This window comes from Schistocerca cancellata, chromosome 4, assembly GCF_023864275.1.
Source record: "Schistocerca cancellata isolate TAMUIC-IGC-003103 chromosome 4, iqSchCanc2.1, whole genome shotgun sequence".
NCBI lineage: Eukaryota > Metazoa > Arthropoda > Insecta > Orthoptera > Acrididae > Schistocerca > Schistocerca cancellata.
In genome coordinates this window covers 872,572,989-872,596,316 of record NC_064629.1, presented here as the reverse complement: position 1 = coordinate 872,596,316, position 23,328 = coordinate 872,572,989, and the positions used below count along the sequence as shown (strand labels likewise).

Sequence of the window (23,328 nt, the reverse complement as noted above, 5' to 3'; positions counted from 1 at the left end):
TGGAGCGAGCAATATAGAAAACGCCACAGAATTAACGAGGTCATGTATGCGGAGAACTGCTCGCGGAGTGTTGACAACTTGTATTCTCAGAAGACTCTTAGAAAATACAGAGTGTTTGGTGTAAGACGCATGTTCGGTGTCCGATGTTGCCCTGGAGCCAAGTCGCCGGGAGACTCCGATCGCCACATGCGTTCCGGCCCGTTCCTCGGACGGTGGCTGTCAGCCGAACTAGTAGCGCGGCCTTGGAAAGAAGTTCAAGAAAATAACACAGGCTTAGAGTGCGTCCTACCACACTACGAGGCGTTTTTGATTATAGGAACCATTCTCGTAATATTTCCATGGACAGTTTGGTAGTTATTTTAGTTACTCGTTAGTTCTATGGGGAAAAAGGTTGCAATATGTTGTTTACACAGCATCAAAAGTGTGGTGTCATTGCCAGACACCACACTTGCTAGGTGGTAGCCTTTAAATCGGCCGCGGTCCGTTAGTATACGTCGGACCCGCGTGTCGCCACTATCAGTGATTGCAGACCGAGCGCACCCACACGGCAGGTCTAGTCTAGAGAGACTCCCTAGCACTCACCCCAGTTGTACAGCCGACTTTGCTAGCGATGGTTCACTGTCTACATACGCTCTCATTTGTAGAGACGACAGTGTAGCATAGCCTTCAGCTACGTCATTTGCTACGACCTAGCAAGGCGCCTTATTCAGTTACTATGAATGTATTCTGAACAGATAGTATTGTGAATCATGTACCGTCAAGAGCGACGTTCATCATTAATGGATTAAAGTTAAGTATCAAACTAATTACGTCCGCTTTCTGAATTCTAATTCCTTGTCATGTTCCAGACCTCACGTCAGTATAGTTCTTCCCTCCTCACGCCAGCCTGCGTGAGCTAAAACGCGTGCATTTCGGCCTCCACTAGTAACACGTTGTTGGCTCTTCTGCCAACACAACAGAAGTTATTGACTGACGGAGAAAAATAGTTCCAATAATTTATGTTCCACTAATTGCACATTACGTTTCCATTCTCACATCACGCAGAGGCTCTCGATGTAACTGATGAGGATTTTCAGAACGCCGGTCTCGATTGCTCTCATATACCTAAAAAAAAAAAAAAAAATGCAGCCACACCTCACCAAAAAAGTGCATTTTAGGATGAACCTCTCTATAATGCACAGACAGAAACAACCAGTTGCAGTACTTGTTGGTCAGTCAACACATTACTGTTACTTTTTGAGATACCATTTGAGATTGTGCGTAGCTCTTTGAGCGGGTGCTACTTTCACACCAGTCTGAATGGTGCATCTTGTATATTTGGGCTAAAACAGATGCACCACCTGCCACAGTCCGAAGAATGGGCGGTAGCTTATGCGGCAATCGGAGCCTGATTCCACACTATTGATTCCCACGTACTTGTTTGCAGTCAACATATTACTGTTACTTTTTGAGATACCATTTGAGATTGGTGGTGGTGATTAGTGTTTAACGTCCCGTCGACAACGAGGTCATTAGAGACGGAGGGCAAGCTCGGGTTAGGGAAGGATTGGGAAGGAAATCGGCCGTGCCCTTTCAAAGGAACCATCCCGGCATTTGCCTGAAACGATTTAGGGAAATCACGGAAAACCTAAATCAGGATGGCTGGAGACGGGATTGAACCGTCGTCCTCCCGAATGCGAGTCCAGTGTGCTAACCACTGCGCCACCTCGTTCGGTGCCATTTGAGATTGTGCGTAGCTCTTTGAGCGGGTGCTACTTACACACCAGTCTGAATGGTGCATCTTGTATATTTGGGCTAAAACAGATGCACCACCTGCCACAGTCCGAAGAATGGGCGGTAGCTTATGCGGCAATCGGAGCCTGATTCCACACTATTGATTCCCACGTACCGCTGGACGCAACGCTGTGTCGCACTTAAACACACTATACCTAAGAAACTCGTGGACTCTCTTCCTCGCAGAAATGAAGCCATTGTTAAGGCTAGAGGCGGTATTATGATATGTTGTGGCGTTGCAAGACAGCCACGCCACTCGGAAGTAGCCGAAATGCACACGTACACACACGCCGGCTGGCATGAGGTCTGAAACAGGATACGTTATGAATGCTATACAGAAAAGTACGTAGCTTCTTTAATACTTAACTTTAATTCATCCTTGTGGTACATCGCTCTTGACGATACAAATGAGACTCTTTCAATACAAGCACTGTAAGGCTAATGGCGCCTTGCTAGGTCGTAGCCATGGACTTAGCTGAAGGCTATTCTAACTGTCTCTCGGCAAATGAGAGAAAGGCTTCGTCAGTGTAGTCGCTAGCAAAGTCGTCGTACAACTGGGGAAGAGTCCTAGTACGTCTCTCTAGACCTGCCGTGTGGTGGCGCTCGGTCTGCAATTACTGACAGTGGCGACACTCGGGTCCGACATGTACTAATGGACCGCGGCCGATTTAAAGCTACCACCTAGCAAGTGTGGTGTCTGGCGGTGACACCACAAGATACTGTCTCCTAAGGTTTTTGTTTAAGGAGTTGGGAGGGCAGTACCGATGTGCGCGGGCTTGATGGTGTTGAGCGCCGCCTCGGCCTCCTCGAGCGCGGGCTTGGCAGCCTCCAGCTTCTCCTCGGCGCGCGCCTTCTCAGCCGTGATCAGCCCCACCAGCGCCTCGGCCTTCTCCTTCACCTTCTGCACCTGGTTCTTCACCGTCTCCGCTTGCATGGCGCGATCCGTCACCTCCATCAGCACCTGAAATCACATAAATACCACAATGTGGCGAGTTAGAAAATTACTGATCCAATCACTGCACTCTACTAAGGTGTCTGCTGGTTTTAAATAACGGTCTTGGTTCACAATCAAAATCGAGAGATTCAGTTGTCACACACATACCCTGCTGAGTCCTTCGGCAAATACGAAACACACTCCTACATAGGAGTGCGCCAAGCTGCCAAGTGCTCAGGTGCAACCGAGATGACGCAAACCTCCAACTTAGGACGCTCAAGGCATGACCTACTTTACGCTTCCATCTTAGTCATAAACATAGTTCCCAAGTGGATGGCCCACTGGCAAACACGGATATAAACTGACACACGGTACCACGCAGACAACATCCGCACAGTGTCAACAGAGTATCAGCAGTGCCTCAAAACAACAAGACTCATCCATAGCTGCCGCAGAGAAGCGCTACCTGGACGTGTTATCGTTCACAGGATTCGGGATTAGACCAGCGTTTAAGTCAGACCAGTGCAAGAGAAAAATGAAATATTGCCACGCGCCCTATTCACACTATGGCTAAGTAATGTTAAGTTCCTATTACACTACTAGCCATTACAATTGCTACACCACGAAGATGACGTGCTACAGACGCGAAATTTAACCGACAGGAAGAAGATGCTGTGATATGCAAATGATTAGCTTTCCAGAGCATTCACACAAGGCTGGCGCCGCTGGCGACACCTACAACGTGCTAACATGAGGGAAGTTTTCAACCGATTTCTCATACACAAACAGCAGTTGACCGGCGTTGCCTGGTGAAACGTTGTTGTGCTGCCTCATGTAAGGAGGAGAAATGCGTACTATCACGCTTCCGACTTTGATAAAGGTCGGATTGTTGCCTATCGCGATTGCGGTTTATCGTATCGCGACATTGCTGCTCGCGTTGGTCGAGATCCAATGACTGCAACAGAATATGGAATCGGTGGGTTCAGGAGGGTAATACGGAACGCCGTGCTGGATCCCAACGGCCTCGTATCACTAGCAGTCGATATGACAGGCATTTCATCCGCATGGCTGTAACGGATCGTGCAGCCACGTCTCGATCCCTGAGTCAACAGATGGGGACGTTTGCAAGACAACAACCATCTGCACGAACAGTTCGTCGACGTTTGCAGCAGCATGGACTATCAGCTCGGAGACCATGGCTGCGGTTACCCTTGAAGCTGTATCACAGACAGGAGCGCCTGCGACGGTGTACTCAACGACGAACCTGGGTGCACGAATGGCAAAACGTCATTTTTTCGGATGAATCAAGGTTCTGTTTTCAGCATCATGATGGTCGCATCCGTGTTTGGCGACATCGCGGTGAACGCACATTGGAAGCGTGTATTCGTCATCGCCATACTGGCGTATCACCCGGGGTGTTGGTATGGGGAGCCATTGGTTACACGTCTCGATCACCTCTTGTACATATTGACGGCACTTTGAACACTGGATGTTACATTTCAGATGTGTTACGACCCGTGGCTCTACCCTTCATTCGATCCCTGCGAAACCCTAAATTTCAGCAGGATAATGCACGACCGCATGTTGCAGGTCGTGTACGGGCCTTTCTGGATGCAGAAAATGTTCGACTGCTGCCCTGGCCAGCACATTCTCCAGATCTATCACCAATTGAAAATGTCTGGTCAATGGTGGCCGAGCAACCGGTTCGTCACAATACGCCAGTCACTACTCTTGATGAACTGTGGTATCGTGTTGAAGCTGCATAGGCAGCTGTACATGTACACGTCATCAAAGCTCTTTTTGACTCAATGCCCATGCATATCAAGGCCGTTATTACGGCCAGAGGTGGTTGACCTGGGTACTGATTTCTCAGGATCTATGCACCCAAATTGCGTGAAAATGTAATCATATGTCAGTTCTAGTATAATTTATCTGTCCAATGAATACCCGTTTATCATCCGCGTTTCTTCTTGGTGTAGCAATTTTAATGGCCAGTAGCGTAGAAGGGCGCCAAGCTGCCGACTGCTCAGGTGCAACTGAGATGACGCTAGCCCCCAACTGAGGAAGCTCAAGGCAAGACCTACTTTGCGCTTCCGTCTTACGACACAAAAATAGTTCCCATGTGGATGGCCAACTGCCAAACACGGATATAAACTGACACACGGTACCACGCAGACAACATCCGCACAGTATCAACAGAGTATCAGCAGTGCCTCAAAACAGCAAGACTCGTCCATACCTGCCGCAGAGAAGCGCCAGTTGGACGTGTTACAAATAACCGCAGTTATCGTTCACAGGATCCGGGACTAGACCAGAGTTAAAGTCAGACCAATGCAAGAGAAAAATGAAATATTGCCACGCGCCCTCTTCACACTATGGCTAAGTAACGTAAAGTTCCTATTAATAATCTGTTTTTCTTCATTTGTGTAGCTGTTGCCTAATGCTATTTGGCCCTGTGACGAAGCTGTACAGTTGCTGTGTACACAAGCAAGCCATCTCATAACAGAAACTAATTTCTGCGATTGGGGTCTCTCTTTATGAGGACGCCCATCGTAAGGAGTGCCTGGTGCACCGTTTGTTCAGACACACTTGTACTCTTCCCAGCATTAAAGAATGATGCTAGTTCCGCCACAGTTCGCCGCTGTCCGGTTTTACTAGTCGGCACGTCCTACGGTGTCCGACATCTGTAATGAGGGGTGACTGCCCAACCCCTCGACGTCTGGACATGGTTTGACCTTGGTTTCACCACGTGTTGGAAAAAAAAACTGCCGGCCGTTGTGGCCGAGCGGTCCTAGGCACTTCAGTCTGGAACCGCGTGACCGCTATGGTCGCAGATTCGAATCCTGCCTCGGACATGGATGTGTGTGATGTCCTTAGGTTAGTTAGGTTTAAGTAGTTCTAAATTCTATGGGACTGATGACCTCAGATGTTAAGTCCCATAGTACTCAGAGTCATTTGAACTATTTGATAAAGAAACTCACCATAGCACTCCTCGAACAGCCGACAAGTTGTACAGCTACCAAAATGCTCGTGCCGAGCCTCTGAGTCTTCACCATCCGTCCTCGTTCAAACTCAGATGGGTCGCACGCGCCATAGACAGCGCGCTCACTGGTACTACATGCACCGTACATGTGTCATTCCTCGCCAGGTAACGCCGCTATCGTCTGGTTGGGTTGATATTGATAGTAGGTCGGTGCCCAAAATATTCTGGCTGATCAATGTATACAGTATGAAAGCTTTCACGACCGGATGACATATCTTCTGGTAAACCTTCCGGGATGTAAGGTCGTGGTCCATGAAACTCTTCAGCTCCTAACGTTTCGTCCAGAGCTGCGCTGGACATCTTCAGAGGGGTGTTTCTCCTCCGGTGAGTCTTGCCGACTGACGGGTCGGACGTCTGAGAGCGTCTTATATATCGTAGAAAGTTGCTGAAGCCAGCGTACTACGGAAAACAAATAATCTGATAAAATCTGCCACTTCTATTCAAAAAGAAGAAAAAAGAGCTTGATTGAAGACTGAAGCTATGTGTCCTAGACTCTATGGCCTACCCAAGGTACATAAGAGGGACCTTCCTCTGAGACCGATTGTTAGTGCTATCAATTCTCCTACGTATGAAATAGCAAGATATCTAGCAACTCGTTTACATCCATATATTGGAAAAACTGACTCATATATAAAGGACTCACGTCATTTCATAGAGAAAATTGAAGGTTTAATTCTGACTCCTGAAGATATTTTAGTAAGTTTTGATGTAGTGTCTTTATTTACCATGATTCCAGTTAACGAAGTTATGGTTCTTATAACAGATATTTTTCCAGAAGACCTGACTGCTCTTTTCAGACATTGTCTTACTTCCAGTCAGTTCCAGTGGAATAATGAATTTTATGAGCAACTTAATGGCGTAGCAATGGGTAACCCATTGAGTCCTGCAGTAGCTAATTTCTACATGGAGAAATTCGAACAGTCAGCCTTGGAAAAAGCAGATAAGAAACCATCTCGCTGGTATCGGTATGTAGACGATACATTTGTGGTCTGGCCACATGGTAGAGAAGCCTTAGACTAATTTTTTGATTACCTTAATAATATAAATCCAAGAATCCAGTTTATCATGGAGAGTGAAAATGATAACAAAATACCGTTTTTGGATGTTTTAGTTATGAGACAGACAGATGGAAGATTGAAACAACAGATTTTTAGAAAAATAACGCACACAGACAGATACTTACATAAAAACTCTAACCACCATCCACAACAAAAGAGAGGTGTGATTAAAAGTCTCGTTGACAGAGCTAGACGGATTTGCACGCCGGAGTATCTAGACGTCGAATTAAAACATCTGAAGCACGCTTTTGAGAAAAATGGCTACTCAAAGAATGAAGTAAGCAGAATTCTGCATCCAAACAACAAAAAGCATAAGGACAAGCCCGAAACACGATGGAAGAATACAGTCTCTCTCCCTTTCATAAAGAAAGTAACGGATCAGATTGGAAAGATTTTAAGTAAACATGATATTAGACCTGTTTTTAGACCAACGAAGAAAATTTGTCATGTTCTCCGGTCTGTAAAAGATAAACGCGCTCCTCTATCAGCCAGTGGCGTATATAAAATTCCGTGTACATGTGGAAAAGTTTATATTGGAACAACAAAAAGAAGCGTAAATACACGGTTAAAAGAACACAGAAGCCTTTGCCGATTAGGAAAAACAGATAAATCGGCTGTAGCAGAACACGCTTTTCAGTCAGGAAATCATCAAGTGAGGTTTTCCGAAACAAATATTTTATCTACGACGACGAACTATTACCCACGGCTTTGTAGAGAAGCAATTGAAATATATAAACATAGGGATAATTTTAATCGGAAAGAAGAGACCATGAAACTTAGTGATATTTGGACAGTGGCACTACAGAATTGCTAGACAGTTTTATCCGTGACGTGATTACGATCGATAGTTAAGTTTTATCTTTGACAAAGATTATCTCTGCATATCATGTGTAACTCTGGTCACGCCCACTTTCTACGATATATAAGACGCTCTCAGACGTCCGACCCGTCAGTCGGCAAGACTCACCGGAGGAGAAACACCCCTCTGAAGATGTCCAGCGCAGCTCTGGACGAAACGTTAGGAGCTGAAGAGTTTCATGGACCACGACCTTACATCCCGGAAGGTTTACCAGAAGATATGATTAATGTATAGTTGTCATTACGTTTTGTTACAGTTACAGCAGCAGCAGGATGTAGGTTGTTTTAAATATCCACGTACAGCATTCTCTCGCTGCATTTGTGTCTTGACAATGACAACGATTGAAGAAGACGTCAACGGCAAGTATTTTAAAAAAAAGTCCATTAGTCTTATATCACGCTACTAAGCATTAAATTTTCTGTATTAAATTAATTTATTTTTTGTCCACAGCACGATGTGGTGGGAGTGCTGACGATGAAGATAATGAAGCAAACTTGTTGCTGTTGCTGGGAGATTCTAGAAACTGTAATGATAATATTGTCAGCAATTACGTAAATATTGCCTAAATAAGTGTGTACCAGTTCTCACAGCAGTCGGCCAGCCACCTTTAGTTCTGAGGCTCTTATCACTCATGCCACCTAAATGGCCTAACCACACGAGTACAGATGTAGATAAAATTACAAACCGTCGTGATATTTTTTTGTTTACAGTTGGGATGGGCGTTATGGTGCGAGAGATTGCGTCACCAGGCCAAATCTTAAGCGAGCGACAGTCTTCAATGAAGGACTAGTAGCAATGAAGATGGCTAAGGTTTCAGTGGAGTTCACGAAGACTGTCTATGTCGGTACGTGTGTTTCTAAGCTCTTCCAACTCTACATGTATCGAGTCCATTCAAAGTTTGCAAAACGAAACTTCACTGATGTCAAGCTACTTTTAACGGATACAGACAGTTTCTTTTACTGGGTAAAAGGCTGCGATCCATGTGACGTAATTAAGCGCAATCTCAAAGAATTCGACTCGTCTCGATTTGCGACAAATAATCCTTACGGCGTAGCTCCTCACAACAAGGTTTTCGGCCCAATGAAAGACAAGGGAAATGGCTCACAGATTGTGGAGTTTGTAGGGCTCAGTTCTAAGATGTATGCATATCGTGTAGATGTAAATGCAACTCAGAGATGAGCTGCGGGCTCTCACAGGCTCTCACGATCGAAGGCTATAAGGAGTTTCTGTTTTCTGATGATGAGACTCCTCATATGGTGCAGCAAATATTCTTTCGGGAGCGGGGCCCTCAGATACATACTGCATTGCACGGTCTGTCACGTCATGACAACAAACTTTTCATTTGTGCAGATGGGATTAGAACGATCCCGTTCTCACACTATTCTCTTGAATGTTTTGTGTGCGTGTGTTTCTGTTTGTGTGTGTGTGTGTGTGTGTGTGTGTGTGTGTGTGTGGGTGGGTATGTGTGTTCACTTACTGCTGCCAGTCGCTATACACTGTAAATATTGTAAATAATTAAATAATTCTTCTCCTCTCTTAGTATAATGTATCTCTGCGGCTGTAAATATTGTATAGTTTATTTATTTATTTATTTACTCGTCAAGTTCAGTAGGACCAAATTGAGGAGCAAATCTCCAAGGTCATGGAACGTGTCAGTACATGAAATTACAACATAAACGTAATAACAGATAAAAATAAATGTTCATGAACCTTAAAAAAGTCAGTCCATAAGTTTAAGTAAACGCTATCAGCAATACAATAAAAATCAGCTTAATTTTTCAAAGAACTCCTCGATAGAATAGAAGGAGTGACCCATGAGGAAACTCTTCAGTTTCGATTTGAAAGCCCGTGGATTACTGCTAAGATTTTTGAATTCGAGTGGCAGCTTACTGAAAACGGATGCAGCAGTATACTGCACACCTTTTTGCACAAGAGTTAAGGAAGTCCGATCCAAATGCAGGTTTGATTTCTGCCGAGTATTAACCGAGTGAAAGCTCCTTATTCTTGGGAATAAACTAATATTGGTAACAAGGAACGACAATAAGGAATATGCGCATTGAGAGGCCAATGTCAAAATACCCACACTCGTGTACAGAGGTCGACAAGAGGTTCGTGAACTCACACCACTTATTGCTCGAACCGCCCGTTTCTGAGCCAAAAATATCCTTTTAGAATGGGAAGAGTTACCCCAAAATATAATATCACACAATATAACCGAATGAAAATAAGCAAAGTAGACTAATTTTCGTGTCGAACGATCACTCACTTTTGATACCGTTCAAATAGTAAAAATGGCAGTATTAAGTCTTTGAAGAAGATCCTCAACGTGGGCTTTCCACGACAGCTTACTATCTATCTGAACACCTAGAAATTTGAACCGTTCAGTTTCACTTATCATATGCCCGTTCTGTGAAATTAATATGTCAGGTTTTGTTGAATTGTGTGTTAGAAACTGTAAAAACTGAGCCTTACTGTGATTTAGCGTTAGTTTATTTTCTACAAGCCATGAACTGAGGTCATGTACTGCACTATTTGAAACCGAGCCAATGTTGCACACAACATCATTTACTACCAAGCTAGTGGCATCAGCAAACAGAAATATTTTAGTTACCCGTAATACTAGATAGCATATCATTTACATAAACAAGGAACAAGAGTGGCCCCAACACTGTTCCCTGGGGCATCCCCTACTTGACAGTACCCCACTCAGACCCCACATCGCAGCCGTTATCAACATTGTGAATAATGACCTTTTGCTGCCTGTTGCTAAAGTAAGAGGTGAACCAATTGTGAGCTACTCTCCGGATTCCGTAACGGTCCAACTTCTGGAGCAATATTTTGTGATCAACACAATCAAATGACTTAGTTAAATAAAAAAATATGCCAAGCGTTGAAAACCTTTTGTTTAGCCCGTCCAGTACCTCACAGAGAAAGGAGAATATAGCATTTTCAGTTGTTAAACGACTTCTAAAGCCGAACTGTACATTTGGTAGCAAATCTTGTGATATAAAATGATCAATTATCCTTACATACGTAGCCTTTTCAATAACTTTTGCAAATACTGATGGCATAGAAATAGGTCTAAATTTTTTTACATTACCCCTTTCTATAAAGCGGTTTTACTAGTGAGTACTTTAATCGCTCAGCAAACTGGCCATTCGTAAAGGAAAAATTACAAATATGGCTAAATGCAGGGCTAACATTTGCAGCACAGTACTTTAATATTCTGCTAGACACTCCATCATGACCATGAGAGTCCTTAGTATTCAGCGATTTAACTATTGACTCAATCTCCCTCTTGTCTGTGTCACAGAGGAGTATTTCAGACATCAATCTCGGAAAGGCATTTGCCAAGAAAGTTATATGATTTCCTGTAGAAACTAAATTTTTATTTAATTCACCAGTAATGCTCAGAAAATGCTCAGACTGCGATCGCAGTCCTCTTCGGGGAGGAGATGGCTTTAAATGTCCGGAGGTTGGACAAGATACGAACTTTAAGAGCAAGTCTATTGAGTTCCTTGAGCTTTTTACAAAGATGCCGGAGCCATGATATTACACCTACATTTGCGAAAGTGGTACATTTTATCAAGACTGTTGCAGCTAATAAGATTACTCGTAAAGCGAGTTTGGCATTGGTTAAGGAGAGAATTAGATATACTCGCAGGAAGTTGGATTTGATCTCGGCAGAGTTGTATCATTTACATCTGAAGATAGCAGCTAAACTCCCACCTATTTCTTGGGAATGGACTGATGGCATAACATGGGCAAAATCAGACTGGACTCATCAAGATTCCACTACAAGACAAGTGGCGAAATTCGACCGTCTGACTACTCAGTCGCAGCAAGATGTGTGTTTTAAATCTTCTGTTTTTAATTTTACAGATATGGACTTGGACAATGCGATTATGCCAGTTTTAGAAAAAGAGTCTGAACTTCGCTCCCACGCCAAAGCCCCTGCCGTTAACATCTTTTATCTCATGTATTGAAGAAGCTGTCCGAAAGTTACCTGGTGATTCCGCCGAAGAAATAAGACGTGAAGTGTGCCGAACTCTTACAAGATCTTGTCCACAAAAAAGCAACTTATCCTCAGCTGAGAGAGCTGCACTCCGTAATCTCCGGAATGATTCCCAGTCTTTGGTCCTTCCTGCAGACAAGGGTAATGCCACAGTTTTGCTTCCGAGAGACGTCTATATTGAGAAGATGCACAACTTACTGGATGAGTCTGCATACCGTAAGATTGACAAGGACCCCACATCTCGGGTTGAGAGGAAAACTGCATCGCTTCTGAACTCCAGTTCTCTGCCTGAACAAGTCGCCAACAAACTGAAGGGACACAGCTCTGTGCCCCCTAGATTATATGGCCTTCCCAAGGTACACAAAGTTCTACGAACGTCCAGATCAGAAGAAACTGAAAATCTTAATCCATGTTTGGAGCAGATTTTAAAAGTGCTCACTTTTCGACCAATAGTTAGCAATATAGGTGCACCAACGTACTCATTGGCAAAATATTTAGCCTCTCTGTTGAGACCGTTTGTGGGGAAATGTGAAATCATATCCGCAACTCGTCGGATTTTATCAGTAGGCTGAAAGGTCTGAAGCTCAATAGCACAGATTTATTACGTAGTTAGTTTTGACGTTGTCTCGTTGTTCACCAAAGTACCTCTGGCTGACTCCCTGTATCTCATTAGCAGCAAGTTTGAGAATGATATAACAGCTTTGTTTAAGCATGCATTAACCTCCACTTATTTTTTATTTGATGAACAATATTACGAACAAATTGACGGTGTCGCTATGGGGAGCCCTCTCTCTCCCCTGGTGGCTAATTTGTTTATGGAGGATTTTGAAGAGAAAGCCCTCAACTCAGCAGTATTAAAACCGACGGTCTTCTGGAGATACGTGGATGACACTTTCATAGTGTGACCCCACGGAGAGGATAAACTGATAGAGTTTTTGGATCATCTCAATTCCATTAACGGAAACATCAAGTTCACTATGGAGCGAGAGAAGAATGGCTGTTTACCGTTTCCGGATGTGCTGGTCCACCGGAAAGAAGATGGATCCCTAGGTCATTGCGTATACCGTAAGCCCACACACACACAGACCTGTATTTTCAGACGTCTAGCTGCCACCATCCGTCGCAAATTATGAGTGTTCTGAAAACTTTGGCCCACAGGGCTCATGTAGTGTCTGATGCTGACAGCCTGCAGGACGAGCTTGTACACCTGGAGGCAGTTTTTAGGAGAAATGGCTATTCGGAACAGCAGATTAAGGAAGCCCTGTAAATAAAAACTGCAGAAAAATCACAGGAAAAGCATGAGGAAGTGGAAAGGGAAGTGAAATCTACAGCCTTTTTCCCATACGTGGGTAATGTTTCTTCCAAAATCGCTAGAATCTTGAAGAAACATAAAGTGGATGTGATATTCCGCCCACCAGCTAAGACTGCAGCGTTGTTGGGATCCGTTAAGGATGATCTGCCCTTGCGAAAGGCGGGAGTTTATGACATCCCTTGTGAGTGTGGCAAACGTTACATAGGGCAAACCACGCGCACTGTACAGGAACGATGCGTCGAACACCAGCGGTACACACGTCTTCTTCAGTCCAACAAATCAGCAGTTGCCGAACATTGCATTTCTACTGGCCATGCCATGGATTATAAAGATGTTAAGATTTTAACTACTGCTTCATCTTTTTGGGACTCAGTTGTTAATGAAGCTGTAGAAATACAACCAGTCGACAACCTGTTAAACCGTGACGAAGGATTTCATCTTGACAATGCTTGGAAACACCTTCGTTCGGAAAGAATTTCTGCATCTTCACTTCCGACAGATGTTACCACTTCTAAAGATTAATTATTTATTTACAAGCACGGTGGATTCGCAGCAGCACTATTTTGTTTGCACTCTGCGCTTATATGTTTATCTTTGCTATATACATCTTATCTATGACTAGCGCAGTAGTGGCGACTTTGATATATTTGACGCATGCGCTTTCAATCCTCAGCAGCTTTGTATCACGTGATTCTCCGTATAAATACGCACGCGCAAACGCTATGAACTCAGTCTCCGACTCGCCTTGAAGATGGCTGGGAGGTTTCCAGCCGAAATATCGCAAGAAGAATTCTCGCTGTCTCGAGTGCACGCCCGAAAGATGATGGAACATTATATCCGCCGGGAAAACTTCAAGAATCACATCTTACAATACTGTTTGTAATGGGCTACTGTAACTTGATTGTAATTACTTCTAACAATTTGATATAATTCCCGCTTTGTTCTACATGATATCCTTATCCCACTAGTCAGTCACCCAAGCTGCCAATTACTGCTAGTACCCTGTTTAGAATGTTCTAATGGAAAGCAACTTGATCGTTAGGTGTTATGTATATAAAATCATTCTGCTTTCATGCAATCTCTCTGTCTTTTTTTTTTTAAGGAAAAGGTAGTGTTTCTGATGATAAACCATGAGTTAATGTGCTATATTCGTGTTATTATTATTATTATTATTCGATCCTTTCACCATTTGAGTTATTGTAATGTGGAAGTAAATAAAAACAACTTTATATACGATTTTTGCTACCTTACACACAATCATTCAGCCTTATAGAAGGATCCAAATAATTGTTTTTATATGTTTTGAATCCAGCCTTAATAGTAGTCAAGCCTATAGGTGCAATTATGTACATAGGCATTCCTTCAGTAAATTCATCCTCCACTAATTTTATAGTTACAGGTCCAACACTTACAAAGTTTGGTACAGGAGGAATACAGGCATTGATGCATTGCTAGATTTGATAAATATTTACACTGTTATTCCGTAAGTACTCAACAAATTCGTAGCACACTCCTCTCACATACTGACGCCAACGGTACAATCTATCAGTGACAATTGATAATGCACAACGCAAGTATTTCAGTTTATAGTGAAGTGCTACACCGTGAAGAAAAATTAATTAACCTGACCTTTGAATTTGACACAGATAAGGCAAGTACTACGTTTAAACTCTATTTTTTCCCTACATGCATAGATTTTAAAATTTTGACCTGTCTAATACACACATCAAAAAAAGTTTTGTATCACACCACTTCCCAGAACTTCTGCAGATAGACGTTGACTTGGGATATTGTATCACAGAAACAGTTCCTTTGACTGATCAAAGATGTCACTAAACCCGCCCAAAGATGTAAACAACCATGCCTGAGCAGCCCTTATTAGACAGAGTGGGTCCGACAGCCGATCAGTTCCAGTCATTCCACCAGGAAGGAGGTACACGGCTCATGTTGTCTGTAGTTCAACGGGACACACCGTCCAGCGAGTGCAGCAAGGTAGAGGTTCCCTGCTGTTTCGGGTGGCATTATGCGGGGCCGACGTACGCCGCTGGTGGTTATGGAAGGTGCCATAACGGCTGTACGATATGTGAATGCCATCGTCCGACCGACAGTGCAACCATATCGGCAGCATATTGGCGAGGCAGTTCAGGCGCCTTGTCACGGTCCGTGCGGCTTCACCTGTTGGAGGTTCTATTCCTCCCTCGGGCATGGGTGTATGTGTTGTTCATAGCGTAAGTTAGTTTAAGTTAGATTAAGTATTGTGTAGGCTTAGGCAGCGATGACCTCAGCAGTTTGGTCCCATAAGACCTTACCACAAATTTCCAAAAAATGGTTCAAATGGCTCTGAGCACTATGGGACTCAACATCTTAGGTCATAAGTCCCCTAGAACTTAGAACTACTGAAACCTAACTAACCTAAGGACATCACACACACCCATGCCCGAGGCAGGATTCGAACCTGCGACCGTAGCAGTCCCGCGGTTCCGGACTGCAGCGCCAGAACCGCTAGACCACCGCGGCCGGCCACACAAATTTCCAAATTTTGCTACAACTAGCGATGAAAACTCCGACTCTCGTGGCAGCTGAAGTACTCACAGTCACTGTAAGATTCACTGGAAACACTTTCAGAATGAGAAGGTTGAACAACAATGGCAGATTGACATCATCTTACAAAACACTGGTCGCTTAGGGAACATCTTTAACACACAAGCTAACGGAGAAATATTTCGCGTCGTTCGGACCGTGATAGTAGCAGATCTACATCTACATCTACATTTATACTCCGCAAGCCACCCAACGGTGTGTGGCGGACGGCACTTTACGTGCCACTGTCATTACCTCCCTTTCCTGTTCCAGTCGCGTATGATTCGCGGGAAGAACGACTGTCTGAAAGCCTCCGTGCGCGCTCTAATCTCTCTAATTTTACATTCGTGATCTCCTCGGGAGGTATAAGTAGGGGGAAGCAATATATTCGATACCTCATCCAGAAACGCACCCTCTCGAAACCTGGCGAGCAAGCTACACCGCGATGCAGAGCGCCTCTCTTGCAGAGTCTGCCACTTGAGTTTGTTAAACATCTCCGTAACGCCATCACGGTTACCAAATAACCCTGTGACGAAACGCGCCGCTCTCCTTTTGATCTTCTCTATCTCCTCCGTCAACCCGATCTGGTACGGATCCCACACTGATGAGCAATACTCAAGTATAGGTCGAACGAGTGTTTTGTAAGCCACCTCCTTTGTTGATGGGCTACATTTTCTAAGGACTCTCCCAATGAATCTCAACCTGGTACCCGCCTTACCAACAATTAATTTTATATGATCATTCCACTTCAAATCGTTCCGCACGCATACTCCCAGATATTTTACAGAAGTAACTGCTACTAGTGCTTGTTCCGCTATCATATAATCATACAATAAAGGGTCCTTCTTTCTATGTATTCGCAATACATTACATTTGTCTATGTTAAGGGTCAGTTGCCACTCCCTGCACCAAGTGCCTATCCGCTGCAGATCTTTGCATTTCGCTACAATTTTCTAATGCTGCAACTTCTCTGTATACTACAGCATCATCCGCGAAAAGCCGCATGGAACTTCCGACACTATCTACTAGGTCATTTATATACTGTATATTGTGAAAAGCAATGGTCCCATAACACTCCACTGTGGCACGCCAGAGGTTACTTTAACGTCTGTAGACGTCTCTCCGTTGATAACAACATGCTGTGTTCTGTTTGCTAAAAACTCTTCAATCCAGCCACACAGCTGGTCTGATATTCCGTAGGCTCTTACTTTGTTTATCAGGCGACAGTGCGGAACTGTATCGAACGCCTTCCGGAAGTCAAGAAAAATAGCATCTACCTGGGAGCCTGTATCTAAAATTTTCTGGGTCTCATGAACAAATAAAGCGAGTTGGGTCTCACACGATCGCTGTTTCCGGAATCCATGTTGATTCCTACATAGCAGATTCTGAGTTTCCAAAAACGACATGATACTCGAGCAAAAAACATGTTCTAAAATTCTACAACAGTAGTATTGTTAATTTGCGAAGAAATCACTATGCACTGGATTGCTAAACACACTAATCGCTTTATGAAGGTCCGGATATCCAACATCGAATAAAAGTTCGTAGACGATATTCATCTTCTTTTTCATAAAAATAAAATTTTTTATTCTTGATAATTGCGATTATAAGTTGTATATCCTCAGCACTTCAGATTACGTATATATGTAGACTACTTATCTGGCCCCCAGAAAACAATGTCCAATAGCCATTCCTTATCTCCAAAATTACAAAAGGTATAGATGCTCTTTTTTCACAGTAAACAACATTGTCGTCTCAATTACAGTAGCGCATCATCGCTGGTACTCACAGCCGGAATATTACAATAACACTACATTACGTAGAGATATTACAAGTTTCACAACAGTTGGAGTTTGATATATATTCGTGTCTCATGAGATTAATTCTAGCATTGCCTCACCATACATGTCTACTAAAGACATTTATACTACCAAACATGTGAATGTCAATAGGGGTGCAAGATTCTTCATACTCGTACGTCATCTTCCTATCTATGTATTCCGTCATACTGCATAGGCAGTCTCATTCATACCATGAACACTGCACCTTAGCACTGGCACTTTGTGCTGCTCACTGCTGATGGTGCTGGCAGTGCTTCATTCTGGACTGCAAATGATGACATGCATGTAATCACATTGTTCCAAATAAATGCTCAAGGGGTGGGGAACTGAGCTTCCGTGACATTGACTGCAGAGCAGGATGGGGCAGTGCTTCGGTGGGTAGTGCTTCATACTAAATTTACTGAAGTGCAGGGGTCAGAAGGGCCGTCCACTCCCCTGCCCTACCCACCCCTCCTTGACCTTGGCACATAGCAGGACCTCACGATTCTTATAATGGAATTGGAGATATGGAAGTTCTGATGCTGGTGTCAGCGAAATATGACACGGCGATTTTTCTCAGCTGTAGTAAAGAAGTGCTGATGCTTGTGTCAGCGTTTCTTGGGCTCAAACTGGCCCTGCCCTACTAGTTTCGTGTTCTTATGCAGAAGAGCGGTTACTGGAGACAATATATGCTCTGTTTAATTACGGCAATGGAAAGAGCCTGCAGCTTCTTGGTTTGTTTCAAACATTACTTTCCACAGCCATTTACGATTCTTTATTTTACATTTCAGCCGAGTTCCGCCAGATAAGATAAGTAATTATAATAGCTGTTATTTCTGCTTGCTGGATACTTATGCACGTTATAAGACACACATGCGCACAGACACACACGCACGCACGTGCGCGAGCGCGCACACACGCACAAACACACACACACACACGCACACACACACACACACACACACACACACACACCTCTTCTTCAACAATTATTGACAGATACAGACAGAGATCGAAGCAAACACTCACCTGTCACATTATTTTATATCAAGTATGTTAGCTTAGGAATTTCGCTTTAACTTATAAGAGTTAACCACCGACGTAATGTACATACATCAAAAAAGTTTTGCATCACCCCGGTTCTCAGAAATCCTAAAGAGAGACGTCCACTGTGTATATTGTATCACAGACACAGTTTCTTTGACTGTTCAGAGACGCCGGCCGCGGTGGTCTAGCGGTTCTGGCGCTGCAGTCCGGAACCGCGGGACTGCTACGGTCGCAGGTTCGAATCCTGCCTCGGGCATGGGTGTGTGTGATGTCCTTAGGTTAGTTAGGTTTAAGTAGTTCTAAGTTCTAGGGGACTTATGACCTACGATGTTGAGTCCCATAGTGCTCAGAGCCATTTGTTCAGAGACGTAAACAACGATACATAAGCAGCGCCTATTAGACGGAGGGGGTCCGAACAGCCGATTAGTTCCAGTCAGTCCACCAGGAATGCGGTCACGGCTCGTGTTGTTTGTAGTTCAACCATGCCTAGACGGTCAATATCGCAGTTCGATCGCGTCTGCATTGTGAATTTGTGCCAGGAAGGGCTCTCAACAGGGGAAGTGTTCAGACGTCTCGGAGTGAATCAAAGCAATGTTGTTCGGACATGGAGGAGACACAGGAACTGTCGATGAGATGCCTCGCTCAGGCCGCCCAAGTACTACTACTGCAGTGGATGACCGCTGCCTACGGATTATGGCTCGGAGGAACCCTGACAGCAGCGCCACTATGTTGAATAATGCTTTTCGTGCAGCCACAGGACATCGTGTTACGACTCAAACTGTGCACAATAGGCTGCATTATGCGCAACTTCACTTCCGACGTTCATGACTAGGTCCATCTTTGCAACAACGACACCATGCAGCGCGGTACAGATGGGCCCAACAACATGCCGAATGCACCACTCAGGATGGGCATCACGTTATCTTCACCGATGAATGTCACGTATGCCTTCAACCAGACAACCGTCGGAGATGTGTTTGGAGGCAACCTGGTCAGGCTGAACGCCTTAGTCGCACTGTCCAGCGAATAAAGGAAGGTGGAGGTTCAAAAATGGTTCTGAGCACTATGAGACTTAACTTCTAAGGTCATCAGTCCCCTAGAACTTAGAACTACTTAAACCTAACTAACCTAAGGACATCACACACATCCATGCCCGAGGCAGGATTCGAACATGCGACCGTAGCGTCACGCGGTTCCAGACTGTAGCGCCTAGAACCGCTCGGCCACTCCGGCCGGCAAGGTGGAGGTTCCCTGCTGTTTCGGGTGGCATTATGTAGGGCCAACGCACGCCGCTGGTGGTCATAGAAGGCGCCGTAACGGCTGTACGATATGTGAGTGCGAACTTTCGCCCGATAGTGCAACCTTATCGGCAGCATATTGGCGAGGCAGTCGTCTTCATGGACGACAATTTGCGCCCACATTGTGCACATCTTCTGAATGATTTCCTTCAGGATAACGTCATCGCTCGACTAGAGTGGCCAGCATGTTCTCCAGTCATGAACCTTATCGAACATGCTTGGGATAGATTTAAAGGGGCTGTTTATAGACGACGTGACCCACCAACCACTCTGAGGAATCTACCCCGAATCGCCGTTGAGCAGTGGGACAATCTGGACCAACAGTGCCTTGATGAACCTGTAGATAGCATGCCACGACGAATACAGGCATGCATCAAAGCAAGAGGACGTGCTACTCGGTATCAGAGGTACTGGTGTGTACAGCAATCTGGACCACCAGCTCTGAAGGTCTCGCTGTATGGTGGTACAACATGCAATGAGTGGTTTTCATGAGCTGTCAAAAGGGCGGAAATGATGTTTATGTTGATCTCTATTCCAATTTTCTGTACAGGTTCCGGAACTCTCGAAACCGAGGTGATACAAAACTTTTTTGACGTGTTCATCAGAAGTTTCTTTCTATGAAAACTATCAAAAATAATCAAATCTAGCAATTCTTGTACATGTGACGATGTTGAGAGAGAGGGAAGAAAGAGGTGAAAGATCAGAGGTAGCTATCTTGGTACAGGTGTCGAAATAAGTGTGTGGTGATTACAAGTGACTTCAAAGAAATTCGGTAATTTGTTGTTCAAATAAGTTTCGAGACTGCTTTTAATATAGATTAACCGTGTTACTCACCCTCTCCGCTTTCTGCGAGGCCTGTGCGAGCTCTTGTTCCATGACAGCCAAATCGCACTTCAAAATCTCCACAGACTGAGATGCCTCGTCCAGCTTGGCTAGACCCGTATCCATTCTTCTCGCACCTTCACCTAGCTCCCATTGCTTCTGTTTATAAATGTTCTTATATCCTCCAATGAAGTTGAGATACGACTTCGGAGTGACATGTGTTGCACGGCGAAATCTGTATCAGAAAATGTCCAAGTATTTAAACAGATTATGATAAATAAAAGCGTTGAAGTACAAATTCCTTAAGTAAGCGAGGAAATTAGTATAAAATACAAATGTACCGTCTCATGAAACATTATATTTATTATGCGACCGTAATCATATCTGAAAAATCTACTTCTTCCTTTAATTCGATTTATGAGAAAAAGTATTCTGATCAGTTTCACAGGTCTCAAGCTTAAATCTTTGCCTGTTGTATGCTAACTATTGAAATATACAGGAAAACCGTTAGGCTAATGCAGACTATGAAAAAAATGATTTTAAAAGCAGTTAAGTGGAAGGTAAAATATTTTAGTCAGTACTTTGGATAAACCGAGAGTAGGAGGTAGATGTAGGCATATACGCAAGAATTACTGAATACATTGGTTGTTCGTCTCTAGAAACTTTTGTAGGAAAACACTGAACTTCGGAAAGCTACAAACAGATTTTTAATCGAACCACTTATGGGTATGACTTCCCCCATATTTTATGAACAAATATACCTCACTGGTTTAACTTCCACAATTTTAATTGTGAGGGCTGATCCACAAACACTGAGACTAATTTTTTAACAAATTTTTATTACTCCATTTCAATATTTACATGATTGTTTTCAAAGTACTCTCTTCCTACTTGAAGGCACTTTTTGTAGCGTCCCTAGCAGGCCATTCTTTGTCGGGTTCTTGGGAATTGCCTCACTTTTCTGAAGCATTTCTCCAGACTTCTCAGATCGAATGTCCTGAAGCTCTGCCTTTAGTGACTGGAATAAAAAATCACAATGTGCACGACAGCTACAGCGCCATCCACAACTATCGTTAACCGTCCTGTACTGACCGACCAAGTGCAACAGACATGGAACTCCATCACACAAACTGACATCCCGAACCCGTACAACACACGCTTGCATGTTTGCATTCAAAATTTTGAGAGTTACATCGGTTATTAATGTACCAGAATTTCATATATGACTCACTGAACGATTTATTGACAATGATCTATTGTAAGTGTAAAAGTTTCGTGATATAATTGTTTTGAAGTATCCGATGTACTACATTCTGCGACTTCGTTGGCTGTGGGCACGTATTAGTTGGCATAAATCCTACTACAACTTAACAGTAAACAGTAGTATTTGCACATATTTTCAACCAAAGTAACTTGTTACGTACATAGCAGGCAGCAAACGCGTGACAAGAGAGCGCCAGGTCCTTACTATGCCCATGATCGCCTATTCAAATGCATGAAGGAGTCTTTTGTATGCACACAGACCGAAATTACAATTTGATAATTTTTTGAGATGTCTTTGTTTTGTAGATGACATTTTTGCCCTCTCCGCAACGATGTACTCAAGTGTACTGTCAATGACAGAATGCCTTATGTTTAATTAAGATGGCATACACAGAAGTGTTAGTAACAAGTTTTACTCCTTGCGAAGAAGAGTGAAGTGATATTCAAAAACTTAGTTTAATTATACAAGTGACACCCTTGAACATAAAAAATATTTTAAACGGTGTTCCCATCGTGAAAGGCGTCATAGACACATCTGTGAATAACATCTACAATTTTTCCTTATACGTACAAATTCAAAGAACTGAGATAAGGCAAAATAGAAAACCGTAGACCTCGTCTTTGTCTCGGTATGTAAGTGTCATGATAAATATCGGCCAGAGTGTACAATGTGCCACAGTCTCATCATCTGTACATCATTTAATCGCGCTTCTGTCAGAGCCGTGTTCTGAGGAACACCGGGATCCTCATCAGATGGCTCACTTTTACCAGTAACTAGCTGAGAAATCCGGCGTTTCCCGGGTACTTTTTTATCCCAGTCTTCTGTCAGATCATCTCCTCCTCGCTCCTCTCTGTGCCATTTCCTTCTCCCTCCTCTGTCTGCCCATCTGTTCCTATCCCTCCCTCTCTCTGTCAGCCCCCCCCCCTGTTTCTGTCCATTTCCTTTTCCCCTCCATCTCTCTGTCCATCTCCTCCTGCCCCTCTCTCATCCACCTTCTCCTTCCCCATATCTCTTACATCTCCTCCCCACCTCTCTCTGTCCATCTCCTCGTCCTTGTACTCTCACTCTCTGTTCATCTCCACCTCACCCTTCTATCTGTCGATCTCCTCCTCCCCTCTCTCTGATCACCTCCTCCTGCCTCCTCCTCTGTTCATCACCACGTTATAATCCACCCTCTTAACCCAAATGCTAGTATTTCTTCCCAGATAGTAAGTAATATGTGTACAACGTTTGGTTGGAATCGATCAAGCGGTTTACGAGTAGATGTTGAACATATGCTTATGTGACATATATTGCATGTATATGCATTTGTGATTCTCTGCTGTTTTACACCACACGACTCCTGGGAGGATGTTAAATTGCTCTGTGGTAATCAGCCGAATGGCCTAATCTTAGATCCCGAAACACACTGACAACATTATTGTTCCTCTGCAGTGCTCATTCTCGCGGCCTGTTTAACACAATGAACAGCCCAAATAAGAGACAAACTGCACTTCATACTTT

The 23,328-nt window shown here is 43.8% G+C and overlaps 1 protein-coding gene across 1 annotated transcript in view; it reads right to left on the bottom strand.

Annotated features, from left to right (window-relative positions):
• LOC126184483 (dynein axonemal heavy chain 5) overlaps positions 1-23,328 on the bottom strand; it is a 976,026-nt gene that overhangs the window by 206,696 nt on the left and 746,002 nt on the right. Inside the window, exons 53-54 of the mRNA XM_049926874.1 lie at positions 20,574-20,796; positions 2,536-2,734 (exon numbers count right to left, since the gene is read on the bottom strand). Of these exons, the coding sequence (XP_049782831.1) occupies positions 2,536-2,734; positions 20,574-20,796 (422 nt within the window). The remainder of the gene's footprint in view (positions 1-2,535; positions 2,735-20,573; positions 20,797-23,328) is intronic.